Raw genomic sequence first — 19,393 nt, forward strand, 5'->3', positions numbered from 1 at the left:
TTTCTTTTTCGTTTATAAGTGGTACATAGTTATCACCATAAAGCATGCCTACAGCGTGTAGCAGCAAAACATGACGCTTTTGTCTTGTAACATTGTAAAAATATGAGAAATTATACCTTTCATGGTGTTTTATTTTCCCTTCTTCCATGAGGTTTCCAGATTTCTTTAGGGACACCTAAATTCATGAATCAGCACAGCTGGGCGGCAGGAAGGAACACTGCCATAACACAAACTTTTTCTTGTAAAAATCTGTGTGGAAGATCCTGGACTGGTGGGGGTTTGTTTTATAAAAGATGTTTCCCCCTGGATTGTGCGACTGGAAACCCAATTCAAAGTGTACTTCAGTCATTTTTGCTCTTGTCTGGGAGAGTGGTTACCGCAGGCAAGTTCCAAGCTTTAAGCCGAGTGCAGAGCTAACCCGTGACCCAGTGGCGTCGGTCACCGGGACCCCCGCTTCCTCCAGCCGCATCTTACTGCAGAAGCAGAAGGCTTTGTTTTTTGTTTTTAATGTTTGCTTTTTCAGACCACCCTCCATGAGTTGCTTTATTTCTCCTGAAAATGCCTGTGGGAGTCTCCCAGTGATTCACAGAAGAGTGTGAAGGCTTTCGGAGAAAGTTTGGTTAAAATGGAACCAGCTTCACAGGCTGCCTTTCTGGGTTCATGTTTCCGCTGCCTGAATCTTCTCCGTCCCTCACCCGATGTCCAATTTCCATGCTCTTCTTAACTGTTTTGCTCTTAGAAAACCCCGGTTCTCCAGTGGCAGGTTTCAACCTTTTCTTTGTTTTCTTAGCACTGTTTCTTTCTGTCTCTTTGTTCCCTGCTGTTTCTCCTCCTCGTGCCTCTCTCTGGCCTGTGTGTCAGCGTGGCTGTTCTCCGTTCTCCAGACCACCCCAGTCTTTCGTGGCTTCTAGCTTGATTTTTAAATGATCATTTTTACATGATTATGGAGTTCGTGTTCAAAACATACTCTCCTCCACTTTTCCCAAGTCACAAAACAGGTTCCTTTGGACCATACAGACGAAGGGAACATCGTGATACACTGAATTCCTTCGTCTTCCTTAATGATCGTCACATGTGCTATGTGTGGTCTGCAATAAACGGCCTTCGACTGGCTCCTGTTCTAGGGAGCGCTTTGGTTCTGTTTGTTTATGTGCCTGTTCTGTTTAGTAATGATCTTGACTTTCTGTGATCCTCCAGTTGATGACTCAGCAGAAAGGTTAAAATCCTTTTTAAGGATTTCCCAAATGGAAACAGAAGCTGGTCACTCATGCCGAGAAGGTTTTACAAAGAGATTGTTGGGGTTGGGGTTAAACTTCCAGATGGAGCGGAGGTTCAGGGGAGGATGGTGGGGACAGATTCTCACCTTGAAGGGCTTGGCTTGAAAGACATGGGCAGTGTTCTGGAAGCTCCAGAGAGGCATTAAGGGAGATTAAATTCATGTTTACTTTTGGCAGCATAAAAGAGAGACCCTCAAGATGACCAAGTACGTAGAGCTGGTTATCGTAGCAGACAACCGAGAGGTAAGAACTTTTTGAAATTTCTCAGTACAGTCGGTTAAAAATAAAAAGAAAAAATGTTTAGCATCTTATTAGTTGCTTTAATTAACCTATTTTCTCTGTGCTCTTAAAAGCATTGGAAAGAACCCATTGAAAACAGTGGGTTTCTGATTTTATAAAGCATACTATATTAAAAACATAGCTGACTTTATAAAATAATAGCGAAGTCTGCAGGAAAAAAACAGAATTGCTCAGTAGCTAAGCTCTCAAAACAAAGAGAATTATTTAGGGGAAATGACCAGTGGCTTTAGATTGTGTTTTAAAACAATTTTGGGGAAAAATTTAGTTTTTAAAATGTCTGATATGTTCTAAATCAAAGTGAATGAATGAAGGTATGAATAAATGAAGGTTGTAGAGACACAGCAGAAAAATCCCACCCTCTCGTGTATGGCTTGATACTATGTTAGTTTTACCTTTTAAATAATTTTGAATTAGTTTTTTCTTCTCGATTATCTTCTATTTATTGCCTCATTGACATATTATGAATTAGGTGACATTTTCTCATGGACTCTTTCAACACACATGAATGAAACAAGCTTGACAATTTCTCAGAAAACTGTTCCCATTCCGGAAGGTCAGATTGGAGAGGAAAACGAGGAATTTCTTAACTTCTTATCCATTCTCGTCTGTGTTTGACAGGTTGCCATGAGCTTCTATTACTTTTACTATTTAAAACAAATATAAAGCAAATTTCTCAGGAAGTTAAAATCAAGTTGATGATATGAAAAATGGCTTTGGACTGCCTTCTCGTTGTCTGTTTCCTCTTTGCCAAAACATGTCACTGCCTCCATTTATGAGGATGGAAAATTGCAGAAGTTGCTATCTTATGAGCACTTGGCTTGGGAGAGTTTCAGGGAGTCCCCAGCCGGGGAAATTACTCGGCAGGACTCAAGCTCATTTCACCATAAACCCTGGAGGGTCCCGGGTGGTTTGCAAAAGCCCAAGACTGTACATTTCCAGGAGCTGGAAAGATGAGATTTGATTGATATTCTTGCCATTATTAATACTGACATTTAAAATTGTTAAGTTTCAGAGGCAAGGAAAAGATCTGGAAAAAGTTAAGCAGCGATTAATAGAGATTGCTAATCACGTTGACAAGGTAAGTTCTTCTTCAGGTAATTAAATTACTCAGGTCATGTAAATGTTTGGAAATGAGGTTGAGGGAATTGAGCACTTGGTGAGACTGACGAGAGACACCAGGCTCTGGGATGGGTCTCTGAACTTGGGCCCTGGGCTGGAACTGGGAGCTTCCCGTCCTCTGAGCACGTAATGCCTCGGTCCTGGGGTGGCTTCAGGAGATGCCACCGTGACTGTGATGGCCTTGGGGATGCAGCTTCCTCCAGGCTCTCTCCTGGCCAGGCCGAGTGCCAATCCAAGGGGACACTGGACTCCCACGTTAGATGCAGAACCCCTCCAGGGTGCATCCATCCCTTTTGAAAACCCTTGAGCAGGGCCTCTCCAAGCCTCCCTGTGGTGGATCCCACAGGCCCCTTCAAACCGTCCCCATCGGGGCAGCCCTGCACCCATGTGGCCCTGAGGGTGGGCTCTCATTTATAAGGGACCCACAGGTGTATTGTCCTGGGATACAGAAACTGACCTTCAGTTCAATCAGCTATTGGAAAATCCCTCACCGAGAACAAGTAGGTCAGAAACACCTTTCACAAAGATGATGTCCTTCCTGGGGGAGCCCTTGGAAATCCGGTCTAACCCTGGGGGTATCTGCCCACTAACTGCTCCTCACACCGCCTGCTGGCAAGGAAATGGGGAAGCTGTCTGTCTAAACCAACGGTCCTTCATCAGCACATGGCTCTCGGCCTAAAGCAGGGCTCCTCACACTTGCCTGCACATTGGAGTTGCCTGGGAAGCCTTCGAGGCCATTCTGCCTTCATGGCGTGGGGGCCGGGGGTGGATATGAGCATGTGCAACGTGGTTGGCAACCACGGTCCTAGAGCACCTGTAGCTTCTGAGCAACACTGTGTGTCCTGCCTCGAGGACAGTGTGAGAAGGGGCCTGGTCACTGCTGAGCCTTTCAGACACAGCCAGGATCCTCGGAAATGGTAAGATTTTCCACACAGGTTCAGGAGCATGCTTCACTGTAGCTTCATTTCCCAGCGATCCTATTATATTCGAATGGAGTTTTCTAAGTTTTTAGAAAAATGAAGGCAAATGTCCTTCCAGAAATTCGACTCCATTATACAAAGACTTATATGTGGTACCAGGCACTGAGCATCAAGAATTCAAAATGAATCACAGGTGGTCTCTCCACTTAAGAGAGTTAAGGCTTCCTGGAGAAGCAGACACACAAAGCACTTAGCGTGGTCCAAGGCACCAGGGAGTAGACTGATGCTGTGACCTGAGGTTACGGAGACACAGAAAAGAGTCACTCACTTCTCCCTGGGGTCAAGGAGTCTTTGCGGGGAGAGGACCCCACGAGGCGAGTGCAGTTTCACCCAGGCAGAGCAGGACAGGGCCTGGCTTGTGCTCCACAAATCTGGACGTGGCGAGTAGCTCCTTGTGACTAAAGGGAGCATGTGTATGTGTGTGCATGCATGTGTACATTTGTGTGCACATGTGTATACACGCATGTGTGCATCTGTGTGCATGAATGCCTGTGTACTCATGTGCATGCACACACATCTAGGGCAGGAAGAAATGAAACTTGTAGGGATTTCTGACTGCCCGAGGCCCGGATGCCCTACAAAGCTGTATTCTGCAGTGGGTGCAGAGCCAGGGGAGAGACACAGGATTATACAAAAATACCCCTGCAGTTAGTGGGGAGGACACAGTAACCAAAGACAAATAGGGCTGGGTAGGAGCCAACTGCACAGAAATGATAAAGGCCTGACCCAGCGCAGGGGAGGGAGAGAAGGATGAGGATCTAGAGACGTTTGAAGAGATGTGGTTACTGATACATTTGTTCTTTGTTTGTTTGTTTTTTAGCAATTACTATGTGTCAGGCTCTAAGCGCTTGGCTAACACTCTAGGTAGGTGCTGTTGTTCCCATTTGTAGAACAGAAGAGGCCGAGGTATGCAGAGGGTAGTAATTTGCAGGACCAGGAGTGAGCCCCAATCTTGTTGACTTGGCCTTGACTCTGCTGCACTTGCTGGGAGTCCCAGGACCCCGTGGCCAAGGGGAGGGTGGGTGGGAGTCCAGATAACTGCAGTCTTGTGGTGAGGAGGCAGGCACACGATGCTTCATACCCCAAAGAAAGCAGGTATGGGAAGAGGAGTTTGGGGGGCACTCTGAGCAATCAGAGATCTGGACCTGACACTCAGAGACTGTGGCTGGAAGAAACTTTCTAAAAAGTCAGAAAACACACGTGGTCATCAATGTGCATCCATATGCGGTCACCCTTGTCCAGCAGAGTTTCGAGGCAGGTCAGACTCCCTGGCAAGCCCTGCTTGTGGATACGTTTTCGGTAGCTACTCTTCACAGAGGAAATTTTATCACAAAGTCAAGATGCAGGAGAATCCTGGTAACAGGCAAGTCCTTCTGGCAGGGAGGGTGAGGGGTGGTCCAGCAGGGGATGTCACGGACAAGATGGGAGTCAGAACGGCATCTCAGTCCTGGCCGGGCATTAGAATTCCCGGGGGCTTTTGTTGGTATGTTTACTTTTTGAAATACCGATTCCCAAGTCTCAGCCCTAGGATTCCGATTCAATCAGCCTAGGGTGGAGACTGGGCACAGGTACTTCCCGGAATCCTCCAGCGATTCCAGCATGAAGTGGGTCTGTGACCTGCTGACTTAGGCCAAAGGTTCAGGTGCTCTGGCCGCCAGCACAGGCCACCGCCCCGAGGACAGCGAGTTGGACCGTTGCCTGGAAGGCCTCGGACTGTCCTCAGACTGCATAAAAGGGAGAGAACATGAGTTCTTCTTAGGCTGCAGGAGTAAAAGCAAATGATGAACTATATTAAACCCACAGTGGAAATTGCTGAAACCCCATTTTTAAAAGTGATATGTTTTGGCCCTCAGTGTTTATATTTCTTTACATTTTATTCTAGGTTATATCTTGCTTCAGTTTGCAAAACCAAAAACAAGCAATTGGGGGTTTGTTGGTAATTTGCACTGGCAATTAAAGGACACTGTGCCTCAGAAAGTCCTGATGGACTCAGCTGAGTGTGCCAGCCCGGCTGTTCTCGCGTTTGTGGTGGGCAGAGAGCCCGTGTGCTGAGCACACAGATATGTCTGGCTCGGCGTCCCTGTCTGCCCCCAGCAGCCCCCACAGGCCCTGGTGGGGGCACCCAGGGTCCTTAAGAGACACTGTGTATCCAAGTCTGTCATCTGGTGGCCCCTGGCTCTGTCAAACTTTCCAAATCTCAGTTTTGCAACTCTACAAGTGGGAATGTCTCAGCCTAAAACACAAGGACTGTCCCAGTGGCAACTTCCTCATTGGCTGAAGTCTTGGCTCTCCTGGGCTGTTCTAAATTAATAACTGCTGGGCTGTGTTGGCGTGGAGAGGACATCCTAGGCTGGAAGACACAGAAGTGATTGAGTGACAAAGGTGATATTCTGGGACATTCAGGAAATCCCCCATAAGTGAAACACCGAATGCATGGTTGACACATGTATCTGCAGGACAAACTCTGGGCACTTCCCAGGTCCTGATTCCTGCTGTGGAGTGAGCGCCTTGGGAGGAAGTGATTGCCAGGCTTTGCCCCTTTAACCCTTCACCTCCCACCTGCCCGCCTTCTTATTCACTGAGGGGCTGGCACCAGCTGTGAATTCAATGAACTACCTGTGAAAAGACCATCTTCTGTGTGTTTAACTTCTTTGAGTACTTTCACTTGTGTAATGGTTTCTTCCCCTCTTCCCTCAAACCAGCTGCCTGAAGGATGCACATTCCTTTGGTGGACCCTGGGGGGTTCCACCCCCTTATTTCTTCCTGAAAGCCTTCTTGATCACCCCAGGACAGCATCCCTCGACGTCCTGTTTGCACAGTTGCTGGCAGTTCACCGTGTTGGGGTTCACTGGAGTCATGGCTGAGCATTCCCTGCCACCAGCCTCCTGATGTGACCTCTGAGCATTCGGGTGGCAGTGGTGAAGGGCATCTTTAGCTTTGTCCCCTCTGCTGGTACCAGGCCTAGCCCACGGCAAGAGCCGAGCAGATGTTTGTTGCTGTCAGGTGAATCTATTCAGCTGAGTCCCTGACTGTGTCCACGCACGTTTTGGGATTCGCGAATCAGGCAGGCGGCTGCCAAGCCCCATCTGTATGGGACAGGCCCACGAGCTCTCTGGGTCTGGGGTCACAGTGAGCCTCTCGGAAGGGAGTCTCGGCACTTGCTCAGGCAGCAGTGTTACTTAGTGGTTTAAAATGTGAGCGCCAGGGTCAGCTGACTGTCTTCAGCCCCAGCCGCGCAGTTGCAGTCTTGAGTAAGTTACCTGGGCTCTCCAAGCCTCAATTGCCCTTGACTAAAACATGGGGATGATAATTGTTCTTAACTCATACAGTTATTTTGAGGACTAAGCTACAGGGCAGGAGCACCTTAGCACCATGCCTGGGGTGTTGGTGATGCTAAGTATAGGCTGTGGTGGTTGTCAGGAAGAACCAAAGGGACCCTGTCAGCAGCCCTGGGAAGAACTTTCAGAGCAGGCAGTAAAGGGGCGTGTGTGACGGTTCCGTGTGGGTTTAACACATGTGACAGTTAATCAATGGCACTAATTTTGGAGAAGGAGATTGTATGTTATATACCACTAAGTATGAAATCTGTTCTAAAGATGTGGTTTGAGAAGCCCAATTGGTGGAATGCAAAACCCATCATTATTATGAAAAGCTCCTGGATTAGTAAACAGCAAACTTTTCACTGAGAAATGATGACAATGAGTTTTTTGCAGACCTTAATTGCTGCTTCCAGACAACACCCCTGGGAAGCGAACGTAGCGTCCCCTTCACAGAGGACAGCCCTGAAGCCCACACAGGGTATTTGACTCTGAGGGGACACCTCTTAGCAAGCTGGTATTAATAGAAACGCAGCATTGCATCACAACCGTTTCTGCCTTCTCATCACTGTTACCTTTTGTGTACAGCACAGCTGAAAATGTAATCTCGCACAGGACGGCAGCCAAACGTGTGCTCTCGGAGTTCCGGAGCAGTCCGGCAACTTCACTTTGCCTGGGCTGGGTGCTCGCAAGTAGATAACCACAGGACATGCACTTCTTGATTAAAAACAAACTGTTGGGCAGTGTTTGAGTCATGTAAATTCTGTCATTAACTCATTAATACAATGGCTATAATTGTTACCTGTTTGAAACCATGTTGGACCAAGGCAGTCGGTTGGTATTCTGTGATGTAGTTTGCACTCTGGTCTTATCCTTCTGCTAACCCAGTGCTCACCATGTGGCCGAGGGGACCAGCTAGGGGTAAGATGAGCCTGCCTTACGCGGGTTAGGATCTGGGGTCAGATGTGCAACTTTGTGGAGTTTCTTGTCCTTCGGCTTCACCACATTGGAATGGTGCTTAACTGTCCAACGCAGGGCTGCTTCGAGTTTGTTACTCATTGGCCAGATGCTTCTAGCCACTGAGAATAGGCCCTTCTGACACCTGGAGCTTATCTTTGGCTGCTGTCACTAGCCCCATTTTTCTCCTTGGCTACCTGGGGTCTCAGAAGATGAGGACTTTCTCATTGTGTGCTGCCTATATTTGAGGGGCATTGAAAGATTTTACAGCCAACCGGTGGTCCCACGTCCTCACGCCCTCAACTGTAAGCACAGAGCCATCTCCCTGTCCCGGTGATGTGCATGGGGACAATAGGTAGTCCATACCTCTACCCAGACCGCTCTTCCTGGCCCACTGGGCTTATATGAGACAAATCCATCCCTCAGTCATTGGAAGAGTTGCTTTTCCTTCCTCTGACCAGGCCATCTGCCTGTGGAGCATGTGCTGTAGGCCACAGTCAGGATCACCTGAAGGTGGGGGACAGCCAGGGAATGAGAGTGCTCGCTTTCAGTGGTGTCCCTGCCCGTGGCAGCGGAACTGCATTTAAGAGATCCTTCCTATGACGGGGTTGGTGAGCTAACTTCTGGCTGTGGGGAGAAGGATGGTCGTTAAAGTTCCTAAAGAAGGGTTTTGTTTATGCCTTTATTATTCTGAAAAATATTGACTTTTTCATTTAATTAAAACCTTCTAGGTTGATTATAGGTGACAGAATATGATAGTGTCAGCCAAGGCTGAGTCTTTGCTGAAAAATTAATGCAGATTCATTTTCAGTAACTCACAGGCAGAACATTTTGCTTAAAATGAACAAATTATTGTCCTTGGCAGAAGTGTCTAAAAGATCCTAATTCACTCATTGTTTTTCTTGCAGTGGATATTAACTGGAGTCCTTAGCTATCACATACATCTGTATGCACATTTTAAATCACCAGTGGATCATTTGAAATGTGTGCTTCCATACAAATGTGGGCAGAGAGTAAAAAGGCTAATAACTTCATCTATTTGGTCAACATGTGGGAATCTGGTTAACACATCACTTTGCATCAGGCACTGCAAATACTTCTTAAATTCTGATGCCATCAGAAAAAAGGAGCACAGAGACGTTTTTCTCGCCCATGGCAATGAACTTTAAACAATGCAAATCTGGTCTGATTTTCATTTTAAGTTCTCATTAACATGATCCCCAAAGAATGCCTGTTTTCCCCAGTTTTACAGGCCACTGAACATTCGGGTAGTGTTGGTAGGCGTGGAAGTATGGAATGACATTGACAAATGCTCTATAAGTCAGGACCCGTTCGCCAGCCTCCATGAATTTCTGGACTGGAGGAAGATGAAGCTTCTACCTCGAAAATCCCACGACAATGCACAGCTCATCAGGTAGGGAGTTCTGTCTCCCCTCTGCACGCCCTCCCTCCTCCTAGTGTCACCTACACGGCCCCTGAGCCACCCACCTCTCTGCAGAGCTGACTGCCTTGATCAAGGGGGCTTCTCAGTCCACGTCGGTGGAGTACTGTCGTCCCTACCTGAAATTGCAGATCTATTAGGGAAGTCTCTCTTTGGACACCCTCTTCAGAACTCTGTCCCTTTTCAGAACTCTTGTATACTTCTTCCAGAACCCAGACATTTTTCTCTATGCCAAGTTTTCTGGTCTCAGTCTTGAAATACAGTTGTCCTGAGTAGGCTGTTTTTTCAAAAAGGCTTATTTCCTTTCATTTTTAATGAAAACAATGTATGTTTATGCAAGACCTAAGGACAGTACATTTGGGTGAATATTGTCAGATACCTGAAGAAAAAAAATCTTCGTTCCTCCTCGTGTTTCGGCTGTTACTCTCTGGTTTTCTAGATCAGAGAACACCAGGCATAGAGGATATTAACCTTGGGTGCCCTCTGTAAATCAGTGTGTATCGAGTACCTGTTAGGGACCAAACAGTGTTTTAAGGACTTTGAACACAACAGTGACCAACACTGTAAATTTCCTGCTCTCAGAAGTCTCCAGTCTGGTGGGAGAAAACAAATAAACAAGAATATTTCAGAGAGTGATAAGTGTATGAAGATAAACTGAGGGAAAGCGTAGCTATAATACAACATAACATGACAGGTTGGTGAGACTTTACAGACACCTTTATGTTTAAAAGAAAAGAACAATCTTATAGTCTAAACTGGTATAAGGTAGATATTTCCAGAAGTAACAAATTTTTACTTAAACAGCTTATGCCATCATCCTTTTGTTTTCATGCAGCTTATATCCCCGAAGTGAAAGCTTCGGGGACAGAGGCACTTTCCTTTGGTGAATCAAATGCAGCTTATTGAACATTTATGAAAAGTTAAAAACCTGCCCTAGCCCATTCTCACTTTGGGGAATGCCCACCTCTGAACTGAGGCTGATGGCCTTCCCTGGGGATTTACACTGGCCATTTTCACAGGGGTTCCCCCTCCCTTGGATGTTTGTGGTTGCCTCACATTTTAGGCATTGATTAGTCCTGAACTACTAAAAGTACATCTTATGTATCTCGAGTCAGAGTGTTTTGTTTTGATTTTTTCCGAAATGGAGTCTGTCCAGCTTGAACATCTGGAAATAAGTTAGCATCTTATATAGCCTTATTATTTGTATATATGTATAATTGTATCTGCTCATATGGTCTATGTAAATGTAAAGGCTGAAATTCCTACTACTGTGAATGTGAGTATAGTGGGTAGGTATGGATATGGATAGATAGATGAGATTTTATATACACTTACCACCTTCTGTTCAACTGACCATGGCTAAAATATCTAACTTTTCAAACACTATATGCATTACCTGTATATATGTAAATATATGGCCATGATAGCATTGGTAAGTCATTTGATTCCTTTAAAGGAGAATCAACAAATACAATGTTTAGTTTTTCATTTACAAGGCTGGAATTAGCAGCATTTTCATTGGACAGGTCTTTGGCATTCTTAGATTCAGGTTAAGCTTCCAGACAGGAGGAAGCCTGCACCAAAGCCACGAACTCCCCTTCCAGAAGCTTCCTGGGTGCCAAGGCTTTGTGGGTGCTTACTTATTCTACATTGGCTCCAGGGGATCGATCATTTTCCTGCCAATTTCAATTTTGCAAGCTATAGTAGCAGGACATTTTGAAGGAGTTTGGGTTTCTGGCAGAGTTGTAATGAGTTTCCCAGGAAAACAAAATCCAACCACAAGAGAACATCTAGTAAACCATCCAGTGCGTTTCTTTTAGTTAACAGTGATTCTCTGTGATTACTTTCAACCTTTCCATCAACAGACACTGTTTAAATGAAGCATCTCCCTGTGGTCCATTAGGAAATAGGCAGCAAATGACTTATAAATGTAAAGTAATGACTAGTCGTTGGCTAAGTCTGGAAAACAAAATTCTGAAAGAACGATGGGACCGTGATGCAACTACAGAAATAAAATCTTAAGGGATACAGCTATTTTTATCTTTGCATACTATGATGCAGGAATGCCTAACAGAATTTCAAATATTAGAAAATGCCTCCGCTCTGTATTAGATTAAAGGAAGTCTTCTCTTTTATTTCCCAGTGGGGTTTATTTCCAAGGGACCACCATCGGCATGGCGCCCATCATGAGCATGTGCACCGCGGAACAGTCCGGAGGAGTTGTCATGGTAAGCCCAGCACATCAGGACCTCGTATCCCTTGTTAATGATGACCTAGAAAAATCACTGCTCTTGTTGCACTTTGTGAATTTAGGCCCTTTCCTTTAATGCTTTTTAGATTTAATTCTACTCTTACTCAAACTATATTTACAATTTTATATATCCCACAGTATTTTAGGGGCCGTTTATAAGACAAATACAAGTTGCACACAGGAAATGTGGGTATGTAGACTAGCTCAGTCCTCTGAGTCTATCCCTTTTATGGAGAAACATCTGCAACGGGGACTTTCCAATCCAGGAATTCCTCCTAGCACTGGGGTGAGCCAGGGCATTGGGGTTCCCCTCATCACGCAGCTGTTCGGATGCACCGCGGTCTTGCCAAATGTTCCCATTTGAATGGTTTTCTGATGGTTCTTCCTCCAAGCCCACCAGCCAAAAGTCTGAGGTTTTTGACTTTTTACCACTGCAAATGCTTTACATACCTTCTGGCCGGTGTACAATTTGTCTTTAAAATAACCTTATTCTTGGAAGGCAGAGACCTAGGTTTATTGCCTTACGAGGATAATTTTGTCATATATGGGCTATATATGTTTGTGAAAGGAAATAAAATGGGAAGAATATTTGGGACTTCTTATGAATTTAAGAGGGAGGTAGCTTTGATAGGCTGCCCAGCGGGGGACTTGGGCTCCACTCCTCCAGATCATTAAAGGACAGGCTTCCACCCAACGCTGCCCCCGTTCTGAAAACTGAGTGCCCCCTGCCGCCAGCCCCAGACAGGGAGCGTCCTCGGAGACCGTTCCTCCGTCTCCTTTACACAAATGGAACCTTGCCCTTCCAAGAAGCCGCGAGTTCCTCCACGTTTTTTAAACAGAACATTTGTGAATATTCAGTTGTATTAAAGGGTGGAGGGAGTTATGTTCTGCTGACTGGTATTTTCTCTCCTTATACTTACTAGTCACATCTTAGTGAATATAAATAACAAACATTTTCCTCTTCTCTGGGTGCAGCGGTTGGTAATTAGTGTAAGGCTGCACTAAATGTATTAGCTGTTTGGAGGGATTGCACCCGCTCATTGGATTCCTGGCTTGCCTGGGCTGCTCTCTGGCTCTCTGAGAACATACAGCCCTGTATGTGATCTCCGCCTTGGAAGTCATTGGAAAGTTCAGTTTTTGTGACTGCCAGGTTAATATCAAGTCAGATCCCAACTGTATTTTAACAGAGCAGCCTGTAAATTTTTAAGAGGGAATAATTTTCTGTTTCATGGTCCCGTGGTCAGTTGCTACTGACTTTGCCCCTTACAGTTGGCATAAATATTTTTTTTAGAGCTGAAACTGAATTCTTCCTAAGCATGGCAGGTTCTGCCACCGTGCGATGCTGAGACGTTCCTGTCGCCGATCTGACTGTATTAAGAAGCTTTCTTCAGTTCATATCCCTTATTCTGTTTTTATATGAAAATTTTTATTAAGATTCCTTCTTTAAAAGCTACAGGGAAGCCTGTTTTTTTTTAAAAAAAATATGAAAGTATGAGGAATATAAGCAAATTATATATCATGCATTAAGAAGTCACGACCAAAGTTAATTATTAGGAAGTATGTTTTACTGATTTGAGGGCAGTTAACATCATCCTTAGACACACTCCTGGTGCATTGCACATATTAGAGAAACATCACGTAGGATGGAAATGCTGCAATACCTTTAATTTCTATAAAATTCATGAGATCAGCAGGATCAACATCTTGACCAGACCTCTGACTTCTAGACTACCTTTCTCCAGCTGAGTCTCTAACGTTAAATTCATAGGTGTTACATGTAACCATGCCTCAGGCAAGGACTGAGGAAGGAAATAATGTAGCAAGAAGCAGGAATCCTCATGAAATTGAAACTGTGATGCCTGGCACCATTTCTCCAGTTTTCAAAATAGAGCAGATCATTAATGCTAGTAACTCAGAGCCGTGCCTTTGTATCTAACTGGCCTGAAACAGTCTGTTTGGGGATAAGACCATGAATAAAGAGATTGGGTTTTTTTTTTCTTATTACAAATGTAAACTGTTTATCAGGGTCTATCAAGGGACATTCTGTTTATAATCACTTATGCATGAAAGAATGTAAAACAATTTGGCAATTAAAAACAAAACGGGAGATACTCAGTGATACAAAAGAATCAGAAGTAGAATATTTTGAGGGTGAATTCCTTGAATGTTGTGCCAAAGCATGCTAAATTCAGCCCTCCGCATTCCTACATCAACTACGTTCTCTTCACCAAAGTGTGTTATTCTTGAGGATTGATTTCCTGAAACATATTTGTAAAACTTTCTACAACAGGAAACTGTAAAACCTAAACAAAGTAATTTATTAGGAATTTCATCTATTCGAAGAATAACTTGGCTCCTTGACATGCCATTCTTTTCTTAGACTGAGGGCTGGCTGTAGACGCTGCCACCAAACCTGTGAGACTTTACATGAATCTGACTTTATCCAGAGGCCTCACAAAAACTGTATCAGGAATAATGTTTTCTCTAAAATACTGTATTGTACTTGTCTTAGGCCATTTTTTGTTGCTTATACCAGAATTCCTGGAACTGGGTGATTTATAAAGAGAAATTTATTTTTTGTAGTTATAGAGGCTGAGAAGTCCAAGGTCAAGGGGCCACATCTGGTGAGAGTCTTGTTACTGGTGGGGACTCTCTGCAGAGTCCCAAGACAGCGCAGGGCATCACATGGCAAGGGGGCTTTATAAAATCACCAGACCCACTCCCATAATAATCCATTAACCCATCAATTCATGAATGGATTAATCCATTCTTGAGGGCTCTGCCCTTAGGACCCAATCACCTCTTACAAGCCCCATGTCTCAATGCTGCCGTTGTTGGAGATTAAGTAGTTTCAACATGAGTTTTGGAGGGGACAGACATTCAAACCATAGCAGCACTGTCCCCTGGAAGACTCTTAGAAAACCTATTATCTCCTCCCTGGGTAGCACAAAGCAAGATACAAATAAGGTACCTTCTTTATTCTGTGGTGTGCAGGGCCTTTCTGAAATGCCATTTGTGGGCACGATTTCTGGAAATCACATTCACTAATTAATTTTAGTTTGTTAAGTAATTATATTTTTTAGTTAATTTCTAGTGTCGATCTGAGCCAAGCTTTCCAGGCACTCTACTAAATTAGGGGTGGCCAAGCAGTGCTTGCCGGAGGGAGAAGCCTCCTTCCATGACCAGGCAAAAGGTTAAGACAGCCCCTGGCAGCAGAAGTCAGAGAATCGGGACACCTACGTACATTTCCAAAGTCTGCCTGACAACACGAAGGGCCAGCAAGAGGAAGACATAACTGGATTATAATCTTAATCCAAGGAGTCTTCAAAGCAATTACTCCATGTGGTCAGGCTTATTGTAAATTGTGGATTTTCTAAATACCCTCCCCTAGCAAGCAAACAGGAAGCGACATGCTCAGCAGCAACTGTTCGGGTCTTACTTAGAACGTCACAAGGCATGCTTCCTGCGATCCGCTTTATGTCAGCAGCATCTCAGTTAAGGATAAAGTGGTACTTTCGTTACCCACAAAGGAATGCGCTTTTTCTTATGATACAGACATTTTTGCTTCGTTCAGTGGAATAGAGTTTTACGAGAGATTGTAAGAAACAGGATGGAGACCCCTGCCCTGATGATGTCACATAAAGACATGATGAATCCTACGTGTGTATGTGAGGTGTACGTACATTCCTCAGCGAAAGGGACCCCAAATTGGCTTAATGAAATATATCCATTTTTTTTAAGCTTGAACTAAACAATGGCTGTATACTGGTCCCTTAAAGGGCATTAGATTAAGTCAAATGTTGATGAAAGCTAAATGTCTCTGGGGAGGGGGGACTGGAAACCAAGGCCAAGGAGATGTGAACTATATGTCTGTGCTCTTGTGTTTTCCCCGAGGACCATTCAGACAGCCCCCTTGGTGCGGCCGTGACCCTGGCACATGAGCTGGGCCACAATTTCGGAATGAATCACGACACACTGGAGAGAGGCTGCAGCTGCAAGACGGCGGCCGACAGAGGAGGCTGCATCATGAACCCTTCAACTGGGCAAGTACCGATGCTTCCAGCTGCTCTGAGGTTGTTCGTGGCTTGAAATGTGTGTTGGCAAACAGTGGAGTCAAAAGCTTCCCTGGTTTTCTGGTCAGAGCACCCATGGAAGCTTCCAGAAAGAAATTTCTTCCCAAGAGTGGGCTGTGCTCCTCGAGAGAGTCACTAGCAGCCAGATTGTGAGGTTGTGTGACGGTGGGGCCTGACCTCTTCCCTGAGAAGTGGTGGGGATGGATGCTGTCTGGTTGGAAATCACAAATTATCCTTCAGTCCCAGCTCGTGTTCTTGATTCGAGCCTACAGCTCCAGCTCCCAGCTGCAGGAAGCAGCCATCTGAGGGCCTTGCAACCCCCCTGGGCAGAGGTGAGATGTCATGTGCCGGGGAGGAGGTTTTGCTTCCTCTGGGGTTGCCCCAGCTACATCTGAAGTGTCCCTGCCTCTGACACCACACCACCTTGCCAAGTCTTAGAGGTTTATGTGAAATAACTGTTCTGCTTTGGTAAGTTAGGATGTTCCTCCTTATTTAATGCCTTTCTGGTACTCTAGGCTTGTTTCAACCAGAAAAAAGGAAGACAGTTCCATTACTGGAGCATTCAAATGAAGTGGAAGCAGATGCAACTTGGGGTGATTAGAGATTCAGATGTGTTCTTATGTCTCTAAAGGGCCTGTCCCAAATGAGAATTTTGGGCTCACAGAAGAAGATTCTTGTTAGTAAGGAAACGTGCACGGGATACGATGCCGTCTCCATTTGTTATCCCTTGAAACCCTGTAAACAGTTACCTTCGTGGAACTTTCCAGCCCAAGTCTTCTCTCTGGGTTTGCTGGAAGGAGACATTGGGACAAGAAGTGGCTGCTTTGAGTAGTGAGGACTGGCCTCTGGGAAGACTTGCTGGCATGGGGCTGGGCGCAGGGGTCACCTGCTAAGTTGTTGAGGAACGTGGTTATGCCTTCTCGAGCAGCGATCTCGTGGGCCTCTATGAAATGGTCTGCAGGGCATCGAGTTGCCCTTAAGACTGGGCAGAACCACACGGCTCACATCAGGGAGTTGTCCCTTCACGTGAGTCACGTGAGCCTCCTCTCACAGCAGGTGACTCTTGTTTGCGTCCCTCCCCACCGCCAGTGCAAAGCCTTCGGGTGTGTTTTTTGCTCTTGGCTCTGTCTTAAGCATAATTCAAGGGAGTCACCAAAACCTTATCAAGAAAGTCGCTCGTGAGTCTGTGACGACAGAAACCAAGAACCTGTGCCCACAGTGAAGCCCAGATCCCAGTAACCCTGGGCGGCTGCTGTGTGTGAGCGAGGCTGGCAGGAGGGGGTCGTGCAACGGAGTGGTCTTCATGTTTTCTCACTCTTAAGAATGCACTCTGTGCCTAATTTCCTTATCAAATGGGCACAAATGCATTAGCCTATACGCCTCCAGAAATCATTCCCAGTGACTAACAGGATCGTGCTGTTAATCAGTATTGTTAATGTTTTTGAATTATTGATAAACAACTGGAAAAGAGGGAAATCTAAGTTAGGAACATAGGACTGGGATTGAAGAGACCCTGTGGTCCCAGTTCTGACACCAGCTATTTTAGTAATACAGGCAGATTAGTAACATCTCCGGCCCTGATGTTCCCATCAGTAAAATGAGTCATTCATTGTCCACCCACCCCACCGCACCCTCCTTCCTTCCTTTTTTCCATCCATCTACCCACCCACTTATTTATTCACATATTATACAAATATTTTTGACCCCTATGTTTGTTGTGAAGAATACATAGATGAGGAAGACCCTTCAGCTGTAAAAATTACAGAATTCTGAAGGCCCACTGGCAAGGCGCGTTTTCTGGTACCCGGCACAGCTTTCTGTAAAGGCTTTTGAACTGGGAAGTCTCCATGGCAGAGCTGCAGAGTGAAGCCAAATTACCCCGCACATGTTCAAGCACTGTAGGTAGAAATGGTGTTGTTAAGAGCTCAGCAAATCATTTAAAAGGCTTTTTTTTCTTACCAGGGGTTTGCTAATAGCCTTTATTTGATTTATACCATATTAGCAATTTCTGAGTTTTCTCTTTTGCTGAGCTTGTGCTTTTGTGTAAATCTTTTGTATTTGGTTCTCATTTATGGTCCCACATTCCTGTCCAGAGAGTGGTGTTTTTAATTTTCTTAGATGGAAAGCAACTTCCTAAGCAAGTGAGTGAATTAATCACAGGAGCCCACAGTGAGGGGGAGGTCACGCGGCCCAGTCCGGCCCCCGTCATCCATCAGCCGTTGTGGCATTTCCCAGGCTGCTCCAGTGTTATCTCCAAGTGCTGGTTCTCTCACCTCTCCGTGTCCCCGGGGGAGTGGGGGAGGGGATTAAATGAGATCATGTGTCTCTGCAAATGGTAAATCACTCCACAAACGTAAGGTGGTATTGTTAGTATGTAGCTCACAGGGATGGTGGAACTATCAAAAAGCTACAGGCCTTTCTCAGAATTCCTTCTCCTAGTTGCTGGAAAGGACTTCAAGCACCTGCCACGGTCACTCAGCAACACGTCCACAGTTTGTGTGAACAGCTCATTTTTAGTTGGCCCATGTCCAAACACCAACCCTCCTCTGACCTCTTCCTCCCCACCGATGCAGGCACGGGTGGAAAATGACAAAAATATTAGTTAATTTAAATCTTAGCCCCAAAGGTGACTCAGAAAGAGATGATTCAGTAATTGCTTTAATAATAATAAAGTCTCAGAATCAAAAAGAACCAAGTATTGTGGAAGGTTTAAAGGGGGAAAGTATATCCGTTAATATACCTTGTTTATTCTTCATGAAAGCATTCCAGAATCCTAACTCTGAAAACATTCACTAACCACCTCCACTGACAAATTGAACCCAAGGCCCATAAATTCTAGGATAGAGTAGAATCCTATTTCAACTTGGGTGTTGTGACTTCAGTTGGATTTTGCAGGAATGGTCAGAGGGGGTTTCCTTGCGGGTTGTCACATTAATTACTGCAAGTCTTTGTGCATGAGAGTGTATGTTTTATGTCTCTGGATAGTTAACACTTAAGACCTGTCTTGGAAATGACTTTGACAAAAGCAGTACCTGGGGATTCGTGTGGGAGTTAAACTCAGTTGAGTCTATCCATTAATGAACTTCTTGGAGCCCTTGGTCTTACAGGGTTGAGAGCTAAATAGGCTGCATTTACAGGAGAGGGGAAAATGTGAATGATTTGAACACTTTTAGCAAAGAATATTTAGCATAATAGTAAATGTCACTTCTTAGAGTAAAAAAATAAAAGGCAGTATTAGCATTCAAAAAATTGCTCTCACATGTTCCTCTATTTCTTGCAGAGAGTTTTCAGTTAAATGAGAGTGGAAGTAACAGGGCCATCTTGTCAGGGCAGTCAGCTGAATCTGCAACACGTGTCTCCTGCCGCATGTCATGCACTTCGATGGGTGTTAGGGACACAACCATGAGCAGTACAGACACATTTCTTGGCCTCGTGGAACTTGTGTTCTAGTGGGGAGAAGAGAGTGGAAAAACAGCAAATAAAAAAATTAGGGGTTGGAAGGAGTGCTATGAAGGAAGCAAAGGAAGAGGAGGAAAAGGGGAACCATGGGCTGAGGAACCAACCAACGTGAAGTGGGGGTTGGAGGAAGACCAAGGGGATGAAGTGTGGGGGGTAGAGCGGCTGCAGAGCATGGAAGGAGGGGGGCTCAGTGGAGGGCAGTGAGCATGTGGTGCTGAG

General features: G+C 45.2%; 1 protein-coding gene across 1 annotated transcript in view; it reads left to right on the forward strand.

Moving 5' to 3' along the window:
• ADAM12 (ADAM metallopeptidase domain 12) overlaps positions 1–19,393 on the forward strand; it is a 237,284-nt gene that overhangs the window by 163,977 nt on the left and 53,914 nt on the right. Inside the window, exons 6-10 of the mRNA XM_045569081.1 lie at positions 1,455–1,520; positions 2,584–2,655; positions 9,195–9,364; positions 11,535–11,619; positions 15,537–15,685. Of these exons, the coding sequence (XP_045425037.1) occupies positions 1,455–1,520; positions 2,584–2,655; positions 9,195–9,364; positions 11,535–11,619; positions 15,537–15,685 (542 nt within the window). The remainder of the gene's footprint in view (positions 1–1,454; positions 1,521–2,583; positions 2,656–9,194; positions 9,365–11,534; positions 11,620–15,536; positions 15,686–19,393) is intronic.

Source organism: Lemur catta, chromosome 14, assembly GCF_020740605.2.
Source record: "Lemur catta isolate mLemCat1 chromosome 14, mLemCat1.pri, whole genome shotgun sequence".
Lineage (NCBI taxonomy): Eukaryota > Metazoa > Chordata > Mammalia > Primates > Lemuridae > Lemur > Lemur catta.